Source organism: Tripterygium wilfordii, chromosome 3, assembly GCF_013401445.1.
Source record: "Tripterygium wilfordii isolate XIE 37 chromosome 3, ASM1340144v1, whole genome shotgun sequence".
NCBI lineage: Eukaryota > Viridiplantae > Streptophyta > Magnoliopsida > Celastrales > Celastraceae > Tripterygium > Tripterygium wilfordii.
Window position 1 is genome coordinate 327,678 of NC_052234.1, and position 17,518 is coordinate 345,195.

The 17,518-nt window shown below is 37.9% G+C and overlaps 4 protein-coding genes across 7 annotated transcripts; 2 read left to right on the forward strand and 2 right to left on the reverse strand.

Annotated features, from left to right (window-relative positions):
• Positions 1-1,145: 1,145 nt before the first annotated feature.
• Positions 1,146-2,600, forward strand: LOC119995297 (dof zinc finger protein DOF5.7-like). The gene has a single exon (XM_038841763.1). It carries the CDS (start codon positions 1,371-1,373, stop codon positions 2,334-2,336), a length of 966 nt encoding a protein of 321 aa, XP_038697691.1. The 5' UTR covers positions 1,146-1,370; the 3' UTR covers positions 2,337-2,600.
• Positions 2,601-5,672: 3,072 nt separating this feature from the next.
• Positions 5,673-7,755, reverse strand: LOC119986839 (probable mannitol dehydrogenase). 2 transcript variants are annotated; one of them, XM_038831536.1, is made up of 5 exons: positions 7,598-7,755; positions 7,286-7,399; positions 6,685-7,198; positions 6,142-6,298; positions 5,673-6,034 (listed from the first exon to the last, which is right to left on the reverse strand). In XM_038831536.1, exons 1-5 carry the CDS (start codon positions 7,693-7,695, stop codon positions 5,829-5,831), a joined length of 1,089 nt encoding a protein of 362 aa, XP_038687464.1. In that variant the 5' UTR covers positions 7,696-7,755; the 3' UTR covers positions 5,673-5,828. The 2 variants fall into 2 exon arrangements, 1 of the variants encoding a protein (XP_038687464.1); XR_005465345.1 differs by having other exon boundaries at positions 6,021-6,034; positions 6,142-6,228.
• A 747-nt stretch (positions 7,756-8,502) lies between these two features.
• On the reverse strand, positions 8,503-14,193 carry LOC119986830 (kinesin-like protein KIN-14R). Its single transcript, XM_038831528.1, has 19 exons — positions 13,843-14,193; positions 13,409-13,707; positions 13,134-13,305; positions 12,940-13,010; positions 12,674-12,857; positions 12,323-12,432; positions 12,111-12,210; positions 11,943-12,029; positions 11,664-11,840; positions 11,292-11,565; positions 11,006-11,167; positions 10,665-10,880; positions 10,533-10,570; positions 10,186-10,349; positions 9,832-10,083; positions 9,687-9,752; positions 9,370-9,444; positions 9,197-9,265; positions 8,503-9,104 (listed from the first exon to the last, which is right to left on the reverse strand). The coding sequence occupies exons 1-19, from the start codon at positions 14,060-14,062 to the stop codon at positions 8,649-8,651; spliced, it is 3,192 nt and encodes a 1,063-aa protein (XP_038687456.1). The 5' UTR covers positions 14,063-14,193; the 3' UTR covers positions 8,503-8,648.
• Positions 14,194-14,525: 332 nt separating this feature from the next.
• On the forward strand, positions 14,526-17,370 carry LOC119988681 (uncharacterized tRNA/rRNA methyltransferase slr1673-like). Of its 3 annotated transcripts, none has more exons than XM_038833815.1 (4): positions 14,526-14,859; positions 15,696-15,993; positions 16,535-16,636; positions 16,844-17,370. In XM_038833815.1, exons 1-4 carry the CDS (start codon positions 14,555-14,557, stop codon positions 17,246-17,248), a joined length of 1,110 nt encoding a protein of 369 aa, XP_038689743.1. In that variant the 5' UTR covers positions 14,526-14,554; the 3' UTR covers positions 17,249-17,370. The 3 variants fall into 3 exon arrangements, with proteins under 3 accessions (XP_038689743.1, XP_038689759.1, XP_038689751.1); XM_038833831.1 differs by having other exon boundaries at positions 16,586-16,636; XM_038833823.1 differs by having other exon boundaries at positions 15,708-15,993.
• The last annotated feature ends 148 nt before the right edge of the window (positions 17,371-17,518 follow it).

Below are 17,518 nucleotides of genomic sequence, written 5' to 3' on the forward strand. Positions count from 1 at the left end.
CACCACTCAATTATGTTGTGGACTTGGAATTCTCGTCACTAGTTAGTCAGACTCCATTTTCTATTTCATGATCTGTAAATGGCTTTACATTTTGTGAAATACTTATATTACACCCTCGACTACTTTTACCCAACTCTACTCCATATTTAAGTGGAAAATTTATGTATGTACAGACATAACAATTTGAGTCAATCCATATCAAATTATCAAATATTCAAAAGACAGTCTTTTATAGCGTCATTTTCAGTTACCAAAAAAAAATTAACTTATTTTATTACCAGTACATGCATATTTTTATGAATCAACCGACTAACTTCGATGATATTAAGGATATGGTTGAGTTAACTTAGATGAACTTTTCTTTGATTCATCACATTGTAATCCCGTGCTAATTTGCTTGTTGTTACTCCATCTTAGAGTAATTTCTTAATTTTATCTCATTTTGTCTAGGATTTGCACTTAATTATCTTTAATTACAGAGACATTCTTTGACACAAAAAGTATGTGAGACGAATTGTATAATGATTAAAGTGTATAAATAGTAGTTTTTGGTCGTGGGAAAAAGTCATGCTTTATTCATCTTCCATATGATCAACAAAAATTGTCCCAAATATTTATCAATTAGCTTATCAAAAATATATATTTATCAATTAACTTTATTAAATTAGAATTAAAAAATACTTAGGTGATAGTTGTGAATTTCTCTATAACCAAACCTTATGGACTCGCACGGTGCTAAGTTCGTTTCTCATTGAAAGCAATATTTTTGTGATCACGCGCTGGACTTTAACCCAACTTATTCTGTTGTTAGGTGAAAAAATTTTGTACACACGGGCCTGACGACCCAAGTTTAGATCATATTGAATGTCAAAAAGACAAATTTGTATTGTGTTTTCTCAATTAAAAAAAATTAAAATGAGAAAGAATATCCTCTAATTAAATTTAATCTAATCCCTAGGGTTTTAATTTCAACAAAATATTAATGACAATCCTATCCAATAATATTGTCATTGATGTTATAGTTGTGGATCTCTCTATTCTACCCTTATCAGTTTGAGATCATCTACAGCTCTACACTTGTTTGTCCTATATATGCTTCTCCTCCCTCCTCCTCCTCCTCCTCCTCCTCCTCTCTCATCTAACTTTATTCATTCCATACTAGATCTAGCTTAGCTTATATACACAACAAACCTTCTTCATCCCAAAAGCCCTCCCTTTGATGAAAATCACAAGACCCCATCAACAACATCCCATGTCTCTCCCACCTCATGCAAATATGAAACCATTCAATTGATCATCATCATCTCTACCCACTAGGCTACTAATTAAACCAAACCCCAAACCCACATAACCAAATTTCACAATCACACATGACGTCCCCTGACAATCAAGCAAGCAAAGAAGACGACCAGAGCTCCGGCGGTAACCGTAAAACGGCAACAAGGCCACTAGATCAAGTCCTCAAGTGTCCAAGATGTGACTCATCCAACACTAAATTCTGCTACTACAACAATTACAATCTCTCACAGCCTAGACACTTCTGCAAGACATGTAGAAGATACTGGACTAAAGGAGGAGCCTTGCGGAACGTTCCGATAGGCGGCGGCTGCAGGAAGAACAAGAAAGTCAAGTCATCATCTTCTTCATCTACCTCAAGGCTCTCAATATCAGGTGATCACTCAAGTGGGTCATCAGAGATTAATATTATTGGTGGTGGATTGAAGTTCTTCCATGGTCTCTCTCCATCTATGAACTTTCAGCTTGGTGGGTTGTCATCATCATCATCTATTCTTAACCAGTTCTCTTCATATCATCATGGAGACATGAGAACTGCAGGAACTGCTGTTCTCACTGCAGCATCCCCTTCATTCACTCCTGTTGATCATTCTGGAAGTTCTCTGTTGGGCACTGGTTTCAATTACCATCCATTGGAGATGACTAATAATGTTCACAACAGTAACAATATTGCATCTTCAATTGAGTCCTTGAGTTGTATAAACCAAGATTTGCACTGGAAGTTGCAACAGCAGAGACTGCAGTCCATGCTTAGCTCCACCTCAGCTCCTGCAGTGGAGAACCAGGTGCAGAAGCCACAACCCATTTTGTTTCAGAATCTGGAGATTTCAAAGCCAGATGATGATCATGTTGCTGGGAATTCAAGAAGAGATCATGAAGCTGATACAACAACAACAACTGAGTGGTTCTTTGGTAATTCTTATTCACCAGTTAATACTAACAACACTAGTACTGGTAATATTGGCAATGATAGCACTACAGGCAACTGGAATGGTGTTCAAGGTTGGAGTGACTTGAATCATTACACTTCTTTGCCCTAGTACATATATATTTGATCAGAATCATCTTCTTCAAATTAAAGAATTAGCTGGCTACACCCCAACTAAAAAGGATAATTAGGGAAAAAAAGTTGTATTAATTATTTTAAAAAAACTCATCTTAATTTGTAGGGATATATATGAGTGAGTGTGTTTGTTTCTACTTAATTTGTTTAATGGTGCAGAATCAAAATGTAAAACTTCTTGTCGAACAATAGTTCTTATTAAATTCTTGATGTTAATTGTATTAGTTTTGATTAATCTGCATGATGAGTCACAATAGACACAGTTTTCCTTGCAATGTTTTAAATAGTTTTGGGATCTGTGAGGGTGGATTTTGGACACATTAATTGGAATTGAAGACCATATCTTTGATTTGTTTTATGTTGAGTCAGAGAGTCTCTCAGAACTCTCACTGTCTCAGGAAACTGATCAGAGCTACAAAACAAAAACAATGTGTCAATGTCAATGGAACACATAACAGGCAGTATCAGCATAGCTTATACAAAGGTCTCTGTTGCCTGATACATGCAGCTCTATCTAGGCCTGTACAGTTATGCTATATATAGAGCCTACAGCCAGCCAAGTTAATTTTCTCTTTCTCTCTCTCTCTCTCTCTATGTGTAATGTGGTGTCGGTAATAATTAGTGGCACTGCCACTGTGGCAGTGGTGGTCTGAAAAAGCGGTCGTTTGAATTGATTCTCTATATTTTGAATGAAAGAGAGAGAGGTAGTGAGGGAGAGAGGGACAAGTTTAGCATCTAAAGCCTAAAACTTTAGGGTTGGTTCTTTTGTGTAAAATATTGTTTATGTATAGGTTTTTTTAGGGTCTTGGGGAGTGAGCCACTCTTCCTGCAAATTGATGCTATTGATGATATTTACTTAGATGGTGGAGCCTGTCATGATGTGATACACGATTAACATTATTTACATCTTGTTTTTATAAAATATATCTCATTAATCATTTAAAAATATATTAGAATGGGGTGTATATAATAAAAAATGAGGTGTAAATAATATGAATAGTGAGAGAATAAAGAGAAAGTAGCCTTTCAATTTCTTTTGTTGTGTTGGTCATCTCATCTTTTATTCTCTACTTTCACTAGCTTCCATTCCCTACATGATGCATGAAAAATTCATATACTTTACATTTTGGGTGGATGACATATGACTTTAAATAATATTGCATGCTTATTTGGGTGTCAAACAACGTCTTTTTTTGAAAATAAATAATAAAAAATATTTGTAACATAAGTATTTTACAAATTGTAATATCTATAGCATTGTGTGTAGAAAACATTAATGGTAAAGATTATAAGCAGTTAAATCGATGTTGCTACTTTGCTCTGCAAACAGTTTTATAAACCGTTACCTACGTACCCAAAGCAACTATTTATATATGTGTAATATTACACATAAGCTATATATGTATAGTCCCCTACAATGCACCTTTTAACACATTGGTGATTTTACGTACCAATACATACCATCTCTCTCTCGCTCATAATCCCTAAAACCCCATGTATATACACACACACACACTTCACACTTGCACATTCAGTAAAGTGGTATATTCAAAAAGCTTGGCAATCATTTGTGTCTCTCTTTTTGTTTTTTGGTAACCAAAGCAGCAAACCATTCTCTTTTCTTTTCCTTCTATTTCTTCTTCTTCCTTTATTTTTTCAAATAAACAATTATTATATATGGACCATGAACATTATCAAATCATATATATATATATATATATATATATAGAGAGGGAGAGAGAGAGAGAGAGAGAGAGAGAAGTGTAAGGACATGAAGCAGCGTGATTAACGTGAAGACTCTCTCTCACACTCTATATGATGTAGAAACAGCTTTTGTAAGACTAACTACCACTGCTACTTGTGCGCTACATGCATGCGATGCAAGAAGCCCATGACTTCGACGAGAGTTTCTATTCTCTACTGCCACCCTCACCTATCTTATTATATACCACACATACTCCATGGCCCCACACCCCAGTCGGTGATCACTTAGTTGTTTCTTGAATGCATACATGCTAGAAATTCAAGTCCAGACACGTAAAAAAAAAAAAATTGTTTATCTTGTGTCACGGGTTCACATGAATTTGTTATATTGAACCGTCTCTATAGTATTTAGATCCAAAAAATGCGTTTGTTGTGGATCAGAGTGACACTGCGACTGCACTAGACCCACACAACAAATATTGTTCTCTTTGATTCAACATATGACTCGACGTCTCAATGGATACCCAATATGTGGCCCTAAAAGTTTTTATTGGCTATTTAATATATGTGTTTTTTGTGTGAGAAGTATTTGGACTTTACTTATATACCATTCCTTTTAATTATGCCAATCAATCCAATGTAAGATTATAAGTCTTGACTATACGTGTCATGTTTTCTGATGATCAAACTAAAGAAAGTCATCATCACATACATAACAATAACGTATATATTTTCACTTAAAATCAGTGGGTTTCTTGGTTTTAGAGATCAGTTTTTGATTCTGTTTTGTGTGATGACGTGTTGAATGAAAACGAGTGGTGAAGAGGCCTGCACTGCAACCCTCTTTAGTCCTCTCCTTTAAACGAGAGAAACGCCATCACTGTGGTTTGGCTGCTTCTTGACCCACCAGCCCACCTTAATCATTTCCATTTTAGACTTTTGTGCGTATTAGTGTTTTTTGTCTTATTATCTACATTAATTATTTCCGGTTAATTCCCACAAAAAACATTCTGGTACTGGGTTCATCACATATGCCTCTCAAATATATTAACTAACGTATAGACTTTTATTAGCAGATTCAATATTGATTGGAGACTTTCCTTAATCGGAGATTCGACAATTAAGCAGATTTCATATTGAGGATTTGATTAAATTCATGATTGATACCTTGTAATTAGTACCTTGATTGTTGCATTTGATAGAGATTGTAATTACGTAAGTCATTGATTGTAAACCAGTGTAATAGTTATATAGTTGTTTCCACACTTCAATAAAATACGACACATAACATATAAACACAAGTGTGTCTGCTTCTCTCCCGAGACTCATATTTTACAACATTTGATTGTCGAGTTTGTCCTTGCTTCACCTGTCCGTTTGTTAATCACTTAGATGATCGTCTAATCGTAAATCTCCACGGAATTAAATTATATGAATTCAGAATGTCCTACATTTGATTTTCACTAGTAACAATACTATTATGACCACACGCTTAGTTTTTGTTCAATTTACCATGACATTGGGCCCCATCTGGGCTAAAATAGTAAATGGCAAATCGAAAAAATTTGTATTCGGCTACTCAAAGTATGACATTAAGCCCAATAAAGTTGGTCACTTTACAACCCCATGTCCAGCCCACTTAGCCCAAAAGCCAATACACAGAAGGTAATCAAAAACTGGGCAATGACATTATTGTTTATTCATTCTGACAAAATAAAAATAAATTTAGAGAGCATGAACGTTGTCAATGAAATTAATTATTTATTCAGGCCGTTGGTTTCAATGTGTTCGCAATGTCAATCACAAAACGATACTTAACATCAGTTTCCAAAAGATGTTCCATGGCAGTGTTCACATAATCCATTGGAATCACTTCAATGTCTGCAGATATTCCATGTTTTGCTGCAAAATCAATCATTTCTTGCGTTTCCTTCATTCCACCAATCAAACTACCTCCCAACGTCTTCCTCCCTGTCAATCCAATCCAATCCAATCCAGTCAACCCATCTTTATAATTAGCCACAATTTTCACATGATTACTTAATTAATTAAAACATTTTTAAATCATACGTGCTTACCTATTAACAAGGGAAAAACAGGTAGGTCAAGTTGCTTCTCAGGCGGCCCACTAACCATAACAAGCTTTCCATGAGACTTCAATAGACCTATCAATGGCAGCAAAGGGTGCATTGCAAACACTGTATCAATGATCCCATCCATTGTTCCCATCGCGGCCTAGATTTTCAGTGCAACCCAAGATTTTTTTTTAAAAAAATTTAATACATTTTGCCGATGCGTTTTTATATCAAAGGTACCGTCCGCTTTGGTATACTTCTATGGGTATTCGTACCCTCCCGTCATGTTTTTAATTTAGGAAATGATTCAGCCTCCCCCACTCGAATCCATAACTTATTTATTTGGACACTCACTTTCCCACTTTTAAGAAGTCATGGGTTTAAGTGGAGGATGCGGGATAATTTCACGGAATAAAACTGTGAGAGGGAGGGTAAGAAACTAAGAATCCACATAGAGTTATCTAAGAGCGGACAATACCTTTGATGCAAAAATTGCATCGGCACATTTAATCAATAATCCATATGTGATAAGATAAATATTAGTACCTCCATTTCGTTTTGGTCACGGCTGACCAAAAATGCATCAGCACCAAGACTCTCCATAGCATCCTTTTTCTTATTTGGGGAGGTGCTGATCACTGTGACCTTAACCCCCATAGCCTTTGCAAACTTGACAACTATATGGCCCAGCCCACCAAGGCCCACAACACCTGTATGCATACCGGGCTTGTCAAGCCCATAATATCTCAATGGACTATAAACTGTGATTCCAGCACAAAGCAGAGGAGCAGCCGCATCAAGTGGCAAGTTGTCCGGAATACGAACAACAAAATGCTCGTCTGCCACCATGTGGTCGGAGAAGCCACCGTATGTGGTGGTTCCGTAGTGGTACTTGGCGGCGAAGGTGCGTATCATTTTCGGACAATAGTTTTCGAGATTCTCATTGCAGCTACTGCAAGAAAGGCATGATCCTACCATGCAGCCAACACCCACTCTGTCTCCAATTTTGAAACTTTGTACCTTGCTACCCACTTCTGTCACCACTCCCACAATCTCGTGCCTACAGTATTAATTAATTAACCTTTTTAATTGATTAAATTATGTGACAAACTGCAATGAATTAAATTTCCTTAACACGCATACATACCCAGGAACGATAGGGTAGATAGAGAAGCCCAATTCGTTCTCGATCATGTGGAGATCATAGTGGCAGATCGCACAATGTAATACTTTGATGGTCACATCCTTCTCTCCTGTTGCCCTGCACACACACAGCCAAACCCGTCAATATCATATCGGATCCTATCATTGAGCCGAAATTTCAATGTCCCACATAATACATATGAAATTCCGTGTGCATAACTCAGTGGCTAGGATTCGTATTTAGCATGAAAACGATAAAGATCACAGCACTTTGGTAGAAAACGAAATTGTAATGGCATTAGATGAGAAAAAAAACCTTATGGAGAATTTAAATGGAGAGAGGACAGCAGATGAGTTTGTTGCTGCCCATCCAAATGCCTCCTTTGGATGTTCTTTCTCTGGCGACATTGCCATTTAGAAGAAAAAACACTGAAAGGGATTACAATATATGTGGTATTCTGCAGGTTTTGTGTATTTGCGATGTGGGTTGGGAGACTGTTTGCTGCTTTTACATATGTTAGTATATATACACAGATAAGGAGGGGGTTCTGGCGTTTATGGGATGACGTTCATGGTGAGGTGAGCTAATATCTGGTTTGCCGGACTGGGCTGGGCTTGTGTGACATACCATGCGAGCTAATCAGCTCCGGAAACAGAAAGTTCAATTTCAAGTTTATTACAATTAGTCAACCTTGATTAACTCATTAATTAATTATTAAGAGTTCTCAAGAGAGTCAAGAAGACGACAACATCATATGCGCAATGAAAATGAGAAGGTTAAGACTTAAAAGACCATGTCAAATGGGCCTAATTCTGGGCCTTTTTCTTCCCAAGTATGTTCTGTCACTCAACCTACATCTGCTTTCGAAAGATGTTCCAACTCCCATGGCATTGTTCACATAATAGATTGGAATCACTTCAGTGTCCGCAGATTCCATGTGACCATGTGATAGACGTATAAGGATGGTCAGATTAGGCCTTTTCGGGTGCTGCTTGTGCTAAATATTATCTCTCTACAAAATGAGCAAACGTAAACTAAGAGGCCCCCGAAGTGTGTTCCTCGAGAAAGACGTTGCTTCAGAACTCGTAGTTCAGAGCTATTTGGGTGTAGAGAATTTTGTGACCTTTCAAAGTGTTATAACAATCTAACAATCCCGTGCCTAGAATCAGGGTGATACAAAATCCACTACAACCATTCAATAGCAGAACCAGAGAAGTGTTATGAGAAGAAGGGAGGTATGCATATCATTGTAGTGCACAAAGAACTAAGGCTGTATATACTCCAAGAATTGAATACAAGTGTAAGACGGAATCCGAAATAAGAAAACTAACACAAATTTGATCTTCAATTGATATACACTACTTTACTACCTAGACCATATCTTCTTCTTGCTGTCCCTCTCCTTATTTCCCTGTACTTGATCTCTGTTACTTCTCTTGTGATTCAAAAACCCTTGAGTAGTAGTAGCTGTCACTGGCTTTGTTGTTTTCATGACCCTCGAAACTTTTGGGGGATCAGACTTTCTACCCATGTTGGTTGTGGTGGTAATGTTCTCCGTTTCACTACTTCTGGAATGTCTTTTCTTTCTAGTTTCACTGAGTAGAGAATTTCTTTTGGGCAATATAGACCCCAGACTCATTGGGCGGTTGATAGAGTTTGAATTCCTTAGGACACAAGGATCAATTTCTTTTATCAACTCTTCATCTCTAACGTAAGACTTTCCTTCCCTAGGAGTGAACCCCATCACATCGGCTGAACCGGAACTGAGCTTACACTGCAAACGAAGATCTTGTTGCTTCAACTTGTCTTCCAGCTCCATTATCTGCTAAAAAGTTGTAAATTGGAAAACAGGTTTGATGTTATGTGCCGATATAATTTTCGAACATCTAATGGATGTGACCATTATGACCAGACCTTAGAGCGAAGTAAAGCAGCCTCTGAATTTTGCTCCTGCTCTTGAAGTTGTTTCTCGAGCTCCTTAATCTGTAAAGAAATGGTAAACAAAAAGGAAAGCATGTACAAAGTTATTCTCAACTTCCATTACATATTGAAGCATTAGGCATGGCTATCTAGGTCTAGCCTACAACCTTATGTTGAAGAATAAGAGAATGAGAGTCGGAATCTTGCGATTGCTCCTTCAGCTTGTTCTCCATTTCCTTAACCTGCTTGAAAATGAACCAGTAGTTAACCTTCAGTCATATGACATTGCTGTGATTGTTTTAAGCATTAGAAAAGTCGTTCTTATCTCAGAATCTCTCCGAGGAAGCCTTTATACACTTGCATCAATGTCTCCATTTTATTGCAGTATATATATTATATGGTAAAAAATATCGATCCTCCCAGAAAATGATTCGAGGGAGAAAAATCAATTTTGTCAATATAGTTATAAGATTAATGTACATACCTTCTGCTGGAAAGATGCAGACTCTGACTGCTGCCGCTCTCTAAGCTTAGCCTCGAGTTCTTTAACCTTCAGCAGATATCTCTATTCCAATTAGCCATAAAGGAGAGAATAATCATATATCATTCAATTTAAAAAAGAAAGCGACCTTCTGTTGGAGACCACTGCAAATCTCTTCCCTCCCCTTCAATCTTTCTGAAAGTTGTGAGACTTGCTTCTCTGACAGGCTGTGGAAGGATGTTTTCAACTCAAGTTGGCCTTCAAGTTCTTTGATCTTGTCCTGTTGGTTTTTGTGTATTTGGTCTTTGCCTCTGGCCTTACTGTCTAGGTTTTGTAGAGTCTCCTCTAGTTTCTTCAGAGATTCATCTTTGGACCTTGATTCCTGCCTTGCTTTGTCAAGCTTCAAAAGAAAAATAAATCCAGAACGCATCCACAATCTATAAGAAATTTTTTGTAGGAGAGAGAAGCTCATAGTACTAAAATTGAAAATAACCAAAATTACCATTGTTTTCATCCTTTGAATCTCACTTGTATCAACTTGCTTCCTTGCAGGACCCAATTCAACCCCTCGAACTCGAGTTGCAAAATTTAATGAACTTAAGCTCTCGCTCAAGTCTTTCTCAGAAGGGCTGATTTGCACAAACATCAATGTTTTGGAGTCTCCCCCTGCAAAATTATATCATGCTTTACATATAAAAGATGTAACTTCAGGGTTTATAACTATGGCAAAAGTGCATGCTCATCCAGTACTTCCATGACCATGACAGTAACAGTAACTAACCAAGTCTATTAAATAGACATTCCCCAAAAACATTTTCAAATGGCAAGGGATGACTAATGTTTGTTTACCAAGTGAATCTTGAAGCAAATGAGTCAACTTGGAGTTCCTGAAACCAATATAATAGGTTGTCACAAAATTAAACTATGAAATGTGGTCTCCAGAGCGGAGAGCTTATAAAGGCGTGCATGTTTAATACATACCTGTATGGAATATGATTACTTTTAGTTGCCAAAGCATATATCACATCTCCAAGGGCCGAAAGGGATCTATTTATATTTTGAGCTTCTTTGAGTCTCTCCCCTTGCACATCAGTTCTCGCAAGTCTTTCACTACCTGCCAAATCCACAAGCCAAAGCTTGCTCTTGGTGCACTCACCGTTCATCAGGTTCTTGGTTTTCACCATGATGCAAAGCATGCTGAATAAACAAATAGGAAATGCAAACTTCTTATTATTAAGTGTTTGTTGCAACTTACAAGCCAATTAAAACATAACGAAGCTCTTAATAATAGCAAGATAAGGCAAGAGTCGTGAGCTTGGTACCAGTGAGATCGGCTGCTGTGCTCATTCAAGTTATTGGACCCTACAGCTCTAGCATTGCTTCCAGCCTGCAGCACACTCCATACTTCCCTGATGTTATTAACTTTAGCTTCTACAATTCCAGGAACATGATGGAACCCTTCAGAAGACTGTTTTACGTCCAATCTGTCCATACACAAAATGATGATTAAGTAGCCTATATTGTCCAAAGAGCTATCTTGACCAAGCTATATAACTTGCAGCCTGCACTAAATTAAACTTCAAACATTTAGTAGCTCGGCCAAGTTACTTTTTTGATGTTGGTGATGTCACCAACAAGTCTCTGATCTGCTCATTGTAGACTTCAAGTACGCTAACAGATAGATCGTATGTAAACGTTTCCCTTCTTTCCTTGGAAATTTCAAACAATTGCTCAAGAGTCCTGTAATTGACCCCCCTATTTTGCTCAGTACCCTCCATTGTAAACGTTTTGCCTGTTCCTGTCTGGCCATATGCAAATATACAAACATTGTAGCCGTCTAGCACTGAAATAACCAATGGCGCAGCATCCGTAAACACATCAACTGTAAGGCAAAACCAAACCTTTGGCTTAATACATGTTTCTTTTTAACACAAAAATTTTAATAGCATATCAGATAAATCGTACCACACAGATATATACCTTGATTGTCTCTAGGTGTGTACACTCGGTCAAATTTAAAAGTCTTTTTGGTGGAGCCACCGATCCCAATTCCAAGATCTCCATCCTTTGCAGAATCAAGGTCTACAACTGTTGCGCAGCCTGCTGATATCTCCTCCTTGCTTAACGGGCGGCAACGGCAGAAAACCCTTATATTTCCTGAATTTGAAGATGGTAGCAACCTTTGAGTCCCCAGTTTTCAAAATATGATGCGCCAATGAATAAATATCTCACAGTTACATAGCAAAAGAAAAAACATGCCTTTAGTCTCCTGAATTTGGTTATAGAGCTCCTTTCTCTTTGCTTGCTCTTCACTATACTTCAGTTTAAGATCCTCACACTGTGCAACTGCAGACGGATTCTGTGAGTATACACAGAAGAATATTGCCAATGGCCAAACTCATTACGTTGAAAGCATTAGATACGTACCCAATGCCTGAACTCCCGCTACCATGTTGCTCAACTCAGGTACTGAATCAGCACACTCATGTGCTTCACGAGAGAGCTGTGAATGCTCTTTCTTCATTGTCTATAAAAAATTATTATTTTTACTAAAATGAGAAATAAGTACAAAAGCCTACTAATAAATACAACTCGAGTAGTTTTGATATGGAAACTCCTATTAAGATCTCAAGAATCACCTTTATTTTTTCTTGTAGATCCTTGATCGCAACTATCCAGCACTTCTTATCATGCTTGTAGCTGTTTTCGATATTCCGCAGAGTTTCTGCTTGTTTCTCCACAGTTTGATCTATCAAATTCAAAGAGCATAACCAACTTAGAGGGTAGAGAAAACCATTGAATAAGCATCCCCATGGTAGGGATGGTTTCTAGCAAAATTCCAATTTCTTATTGTTGCTGATAATATTTTTCATTTTTATGCTATATTAGTGACATGAGTTATATTGCATGGCAATAAGAAATTGCGGGCAGAAGAAATCTACGTCCTTTTATTATTATATATGGTCACAACCTTTATGCTTTGTGATTACCTAGAGAACGTGTCCGAAAGATCTTGTTATCAAGTTCCATCCTAACCTTCTCCAGTTGTTCACTTGCCTCGGTCAATGACATCCAAGCCTCATGGCATTCATTGGTCTTTTCCTGACACTGAAGGGTGAGTTGTTGTATCTTCTTCTCGTAATTGGAAGTAGCTTTTGTTTGCATAAGTTTTTTCTGCTAGCCCCAAAACAAAACTGCTAAATAAGCAACAATTGAGAAGTTAAACTTGTTAGTCTTCAGATAAATTCCACCTAACCTGAGCTGGAGAAACTTCTATCTCAGCAGCACACTTGTTACATTTAAGATATTCTTTTGTTGCTGAAGGGACTGTCATCTCATCCACAATCAAATCAAAAGAAAGTTATAAGTTGCTTCAAATTGTTCAATATTATATCAACACGTCTAGTCTAGATAATCAATCAACAAAAACAGGCATGGGACAATAAATACCTGACACCTTTGGTGCTTTTCTGATACATATCCCACTAATCACGGGGCTACCGTTAACACTTTCAAATCTTATAAGAATCACGGCATTCTCTTTTATGGAGACTCTCGTGTCAAGATATGCCAATGGCTTGTTGGCTCCAACAACCGAAAAAATATCAATTCCTGATAGAACCTGCCCAATAACAGACACTTCTAAGTACCAATATTTACCAAACCCAAAAGTAAACAGGTAAAAGAAATTCATATAGTAGATGCTTTATGCTTGACTGATGTACCTTCTCTTCCTGGATGAACACATTAAACACCCTCATCCCTTTAGGCCCGTTTGTGTTAATAATCTCAGCAAAATGTAGATCAACATAATAATCTCCAGGAGGTAAATTGTCAAACTGATAACTAAAGCTTCCCAATCTTGCCGACTGATATATAAATTGATAATCTCCAGCATCAGTTATATGCTCATGTGTCCTGAATACTGTCCCTCCTTGGAAATATGTGTCACCCATAAACTTGATACAGGAATCTGGTTCAGTTGAAGACTCACCTCCAGCATTTACAAACATCACACATTCGTCTGTTTCAATAACCATTATGATACAGTCAAATCACAAAATCCAAGATTTTGGTGTTGCTTCGATTTCCAATTTACTTATTTTCGTCACAAATCAGGCCAACAACTTCGACAAAACCAAGGAAAAAAGCTACTGACCTGTGCAATCTGGTCTGGTAAAACTAGATGGGATCAACCTTGAATTGGAGTCGCAAAGCATAGAGTCAACCAAAGAATTCTGGTCATCTTCCATGAAGTCACTGCTTTCTTGCATCAAGTTCACGTCTTTTTCCCAATCAAAGACCGTGGGCACATACGGGATCGGATTCGACGCTTGGGTTTCTCGGCCTTGACATGTGTCTGATTGGACACCCTCCATGCAAAATTAGGGCTTTTTGAAGCGAGAAAATTAGCGTTTCTTGAAAGTTTAGGATCTGAAGAAGATGGAAGTGTGTGGAAATTGGGTACCTTTGCTTATTAGGGGTTTCGACGAGAGCGTTTAAAATTCGAATACTTCCCTGACCGTTGGACAGAAACCTTCCAACGTTAACTTGCCCTTTTGTGTTGGCACTGTTCTGTATGGGCCCGCAAGGCCCTACTAGAACTGAGGTGTGAAGACTACCTCAAGCCCACTGGGCCACAAGAAGAGGCCCAATCTGCCATTTCAATAAGAGGTTGGGCGTATACGGAGTCACGTAGACAGAAGAACGCGGAGTCCCGGAGAAGACGCTTTTCGCTTATATACGAAACGGCACCGCTTTGTAGCTTCACCAATCAGTCAGTCACTCGAGGGAGCTTAAACGGTGCCGTTTAAAACCAATATTATCTTTACGCGAGAAATATGCAGGAAAAAAGGGAGAGAGAAGGCAGAATGCAATGCTCATATGCTTCCTGGGTCTCAACGCCCTCTTCTTCACAATTTCTCAAACTCTCAAATCCAAAGGTAAACCTAGCAATTGCTCAACGAACCCAGTTTCAAAGGAATTCTTCTTATCAGGGTTATGGGTTTGAGAATACTGATAATTTAGTGGGATTTGATTTCCGTTTACCTTCTCATGTGGAATCCATAACTAGCACTTCTAACCCATTTGTGAAACACTGTCTCAAGCTCCGCAACAGCTCCTCTTATCGCCACTCTCACGGTTCAGTTCTTGTTGTTGGTGCCACCCCCATAAGGTAATCCCTGCACTTGCGGGTGTTTGTTTACAGTGAAAATGCGAAGGAAAAGGAAGCAAATAAAAAATTGAAACTGGGGTTAATCTTGATTTGATCTTTTGACTGTTGAGGTCGGGGATTGGATTATTAATTATCATTATTTGTTAACTTTCAAATAGACAATGTTTTGGATTGATGTATTAGTGGCTGGAATTTTACATGCTTGTCTATGTAGATTTTCATGTAGTCTGTCCTTCCATTTTATCTATTGATTTTTGTCTGGCAATATATTGACTGGAAGATCAAGCCAATCACTAGTGGAAAGAAAGGACATGCATGAAGCCTTGAAAAGTGAATCTCTTTGTGGTGGTTGACAACTTGTCTCAAAAAAGAATTTATTTGGCAACAGAAGTTATTAGATTGTTTAGACATAAAATGTTAGTGAAACTGGTTGTAAGATCAATTTGTTTTGGGATCTTTGTTGAAAGGACTGCGAGTGGATAGTGGACTCTGGTGTGGCAGTTTACAGAACAGTAGGGACTATTGATAATTCTTGCCATTGAGTGGTTTAAATGATCTTCACAGGCATGATTTCCCATTGTTTCAACTTTTTATGAAACTTGCCTGATACAATTCAACTAGCGCGTTAAGTCTTGCTGCAAAGTAACATATTACTTAACCTTTATCTTCTTCTGTATTCTGAGATGGCTTGGTATTGCTACTCCTGTGTCATCATCCTCCTTCTCTCTTTGCTATACGACTTTTTCCATCTTCTTCATAGTTGTCTCTCATTGGCAGGATTTTCTTTCTTCTACTTCTATGCATGATATTGGTAATGACAAATATTTTATCTGAAGTGAAATATGCAGGTATTGGGAGACGTTAGAAGGGAGAGCAGTTGGAATTGATTGTTTGTTACTACTTGATAAGGCTGAGATTCCTGAAGGGCTGGATGATATGTCAGTTCACATTGTGCGTGTGAGCTCGGCAGTGATAAAGAAGCTTTCTGGGGTGCAGTCAACAGAGTCTACTGAAGCAATTGCCTTAATGAGAATTTCTACCAATTTCTCCAATGTAGATGTTAGTCAAAATAGTGCAGATTGTAAGACGTGGTTCCCTTTCCCACACCGGGTTCTAGTACTCGATGGGATCCAGGTATGGATGTGAATCCAACAAATATTCTTTGATTGCTTCCGGTCCTTTTTTTCTCCTTTCACGTTGTAATTTTGCGTATCTTGCTCAAAGATAAAGAACATAGGGCAGGTGTATTTGGACTTCTCGCATATTTCTCATTGTTTTTTGCAAAACTCGCTCTTCTTCATGGAAGTGAAATGAATACTTTTGTGCTGCAACTGCTTAAATTTGATGATTAGCTCATTTATATGTCTGGACATATATTATAGTGTGTTGGATATACTTTGTCCCAACTCTGATTATGTCTGCGCATTTAGCACATTTTTGTGCAGCACCGCTCTTTAGAGGAGGATTGTGGCAGATCAACGGCCAAACATAAAACATTAGCCACATTTATAAACATGAATTCGTCTCGTAGATTTCACTTGAAACTGGTCATCTTTTTAGTTATGTGGCTATTTCCTTTAAACACCTGATATAGAAGGTCACAATGTTCATTTAAAGACTCTGTCCAGCATGAATAATAAAACATAAGCTCAAAGTTGCAAGCTTTTGATTTCAGGAATCTTCTGGACATGTTGCTTCACTAATTCATGAGAGTTGTTCCATGCAGGACCCTGGTAACCTAGGAACTCTGATTCGATCAGCTGTGGCCTTTAGATGGGTAAGGATTTAGTTGCAAAATCTACAGGCTAACTCTCATATTTTTTTTCGTCTAATAGTAAGTTACAATGTATAGCATCTGAACTTTCTTTTCATTTCACCAGCCTTAACGAATCTGTTCCCCTTTGCACGTCATTCTATAGGATTCATCTTTCATCAGCTTATAACTTGCGAAATTCACTCTAATATTTGAATGGGATTCCGTCAGGGTGGTGTCTTTCTACTTCCTGGCTGTTGCGACCCATTCAATGAGAAAGCACTCCGTGCTAGTCGAGGTGCTTCCTTTCAGCTGCCTATAGTTTCAGGCTCTTGGAATGATCTTGAAGCCCTTGAAGATGAATTCCAACTGCGGATGCTTGCCGGACATTCGGCTAGTGACAGAGAAATGAAACAGCTATCATCCTTATCTCAAGGGTATACAGAATCATTAGTAGATGTACCATTGTGCTTGGTTCTGGGTAGCGAAGGCCTTGGCCTTTCAGAGAAATCTCGGCAGAAATGTGAGCTTGTCAGCATCCCCATGGCCGGAAGATTTGAGTCGCTCAATGTTTCAGTTGCTGGTGGAATTTTCTTGTACATGTTACAGCCTAGAAACAACCAGATGTTTGTGTAATAAATTTACTCCATATAATTATAGAAAATCTAGGGTTGATGGTTGCAGTTAAAGATGTCTTTGCAGCTTAGATGTCAATTGGTTTCATTCTGTTTAATATATCTTGTGAAATCAAACTAAAATTGAATTGTAAATGTGGCATCAAAATAAAATTGGATTGTCAAGTATAAATTTATCAACCAATTGGGTAAAAGATACTTAGTTTGAGTTTGATTTATGCATTTAATTTTGGTCCAACTTGTTTTGTGATAAGTTGAGAAGTGCTTTATA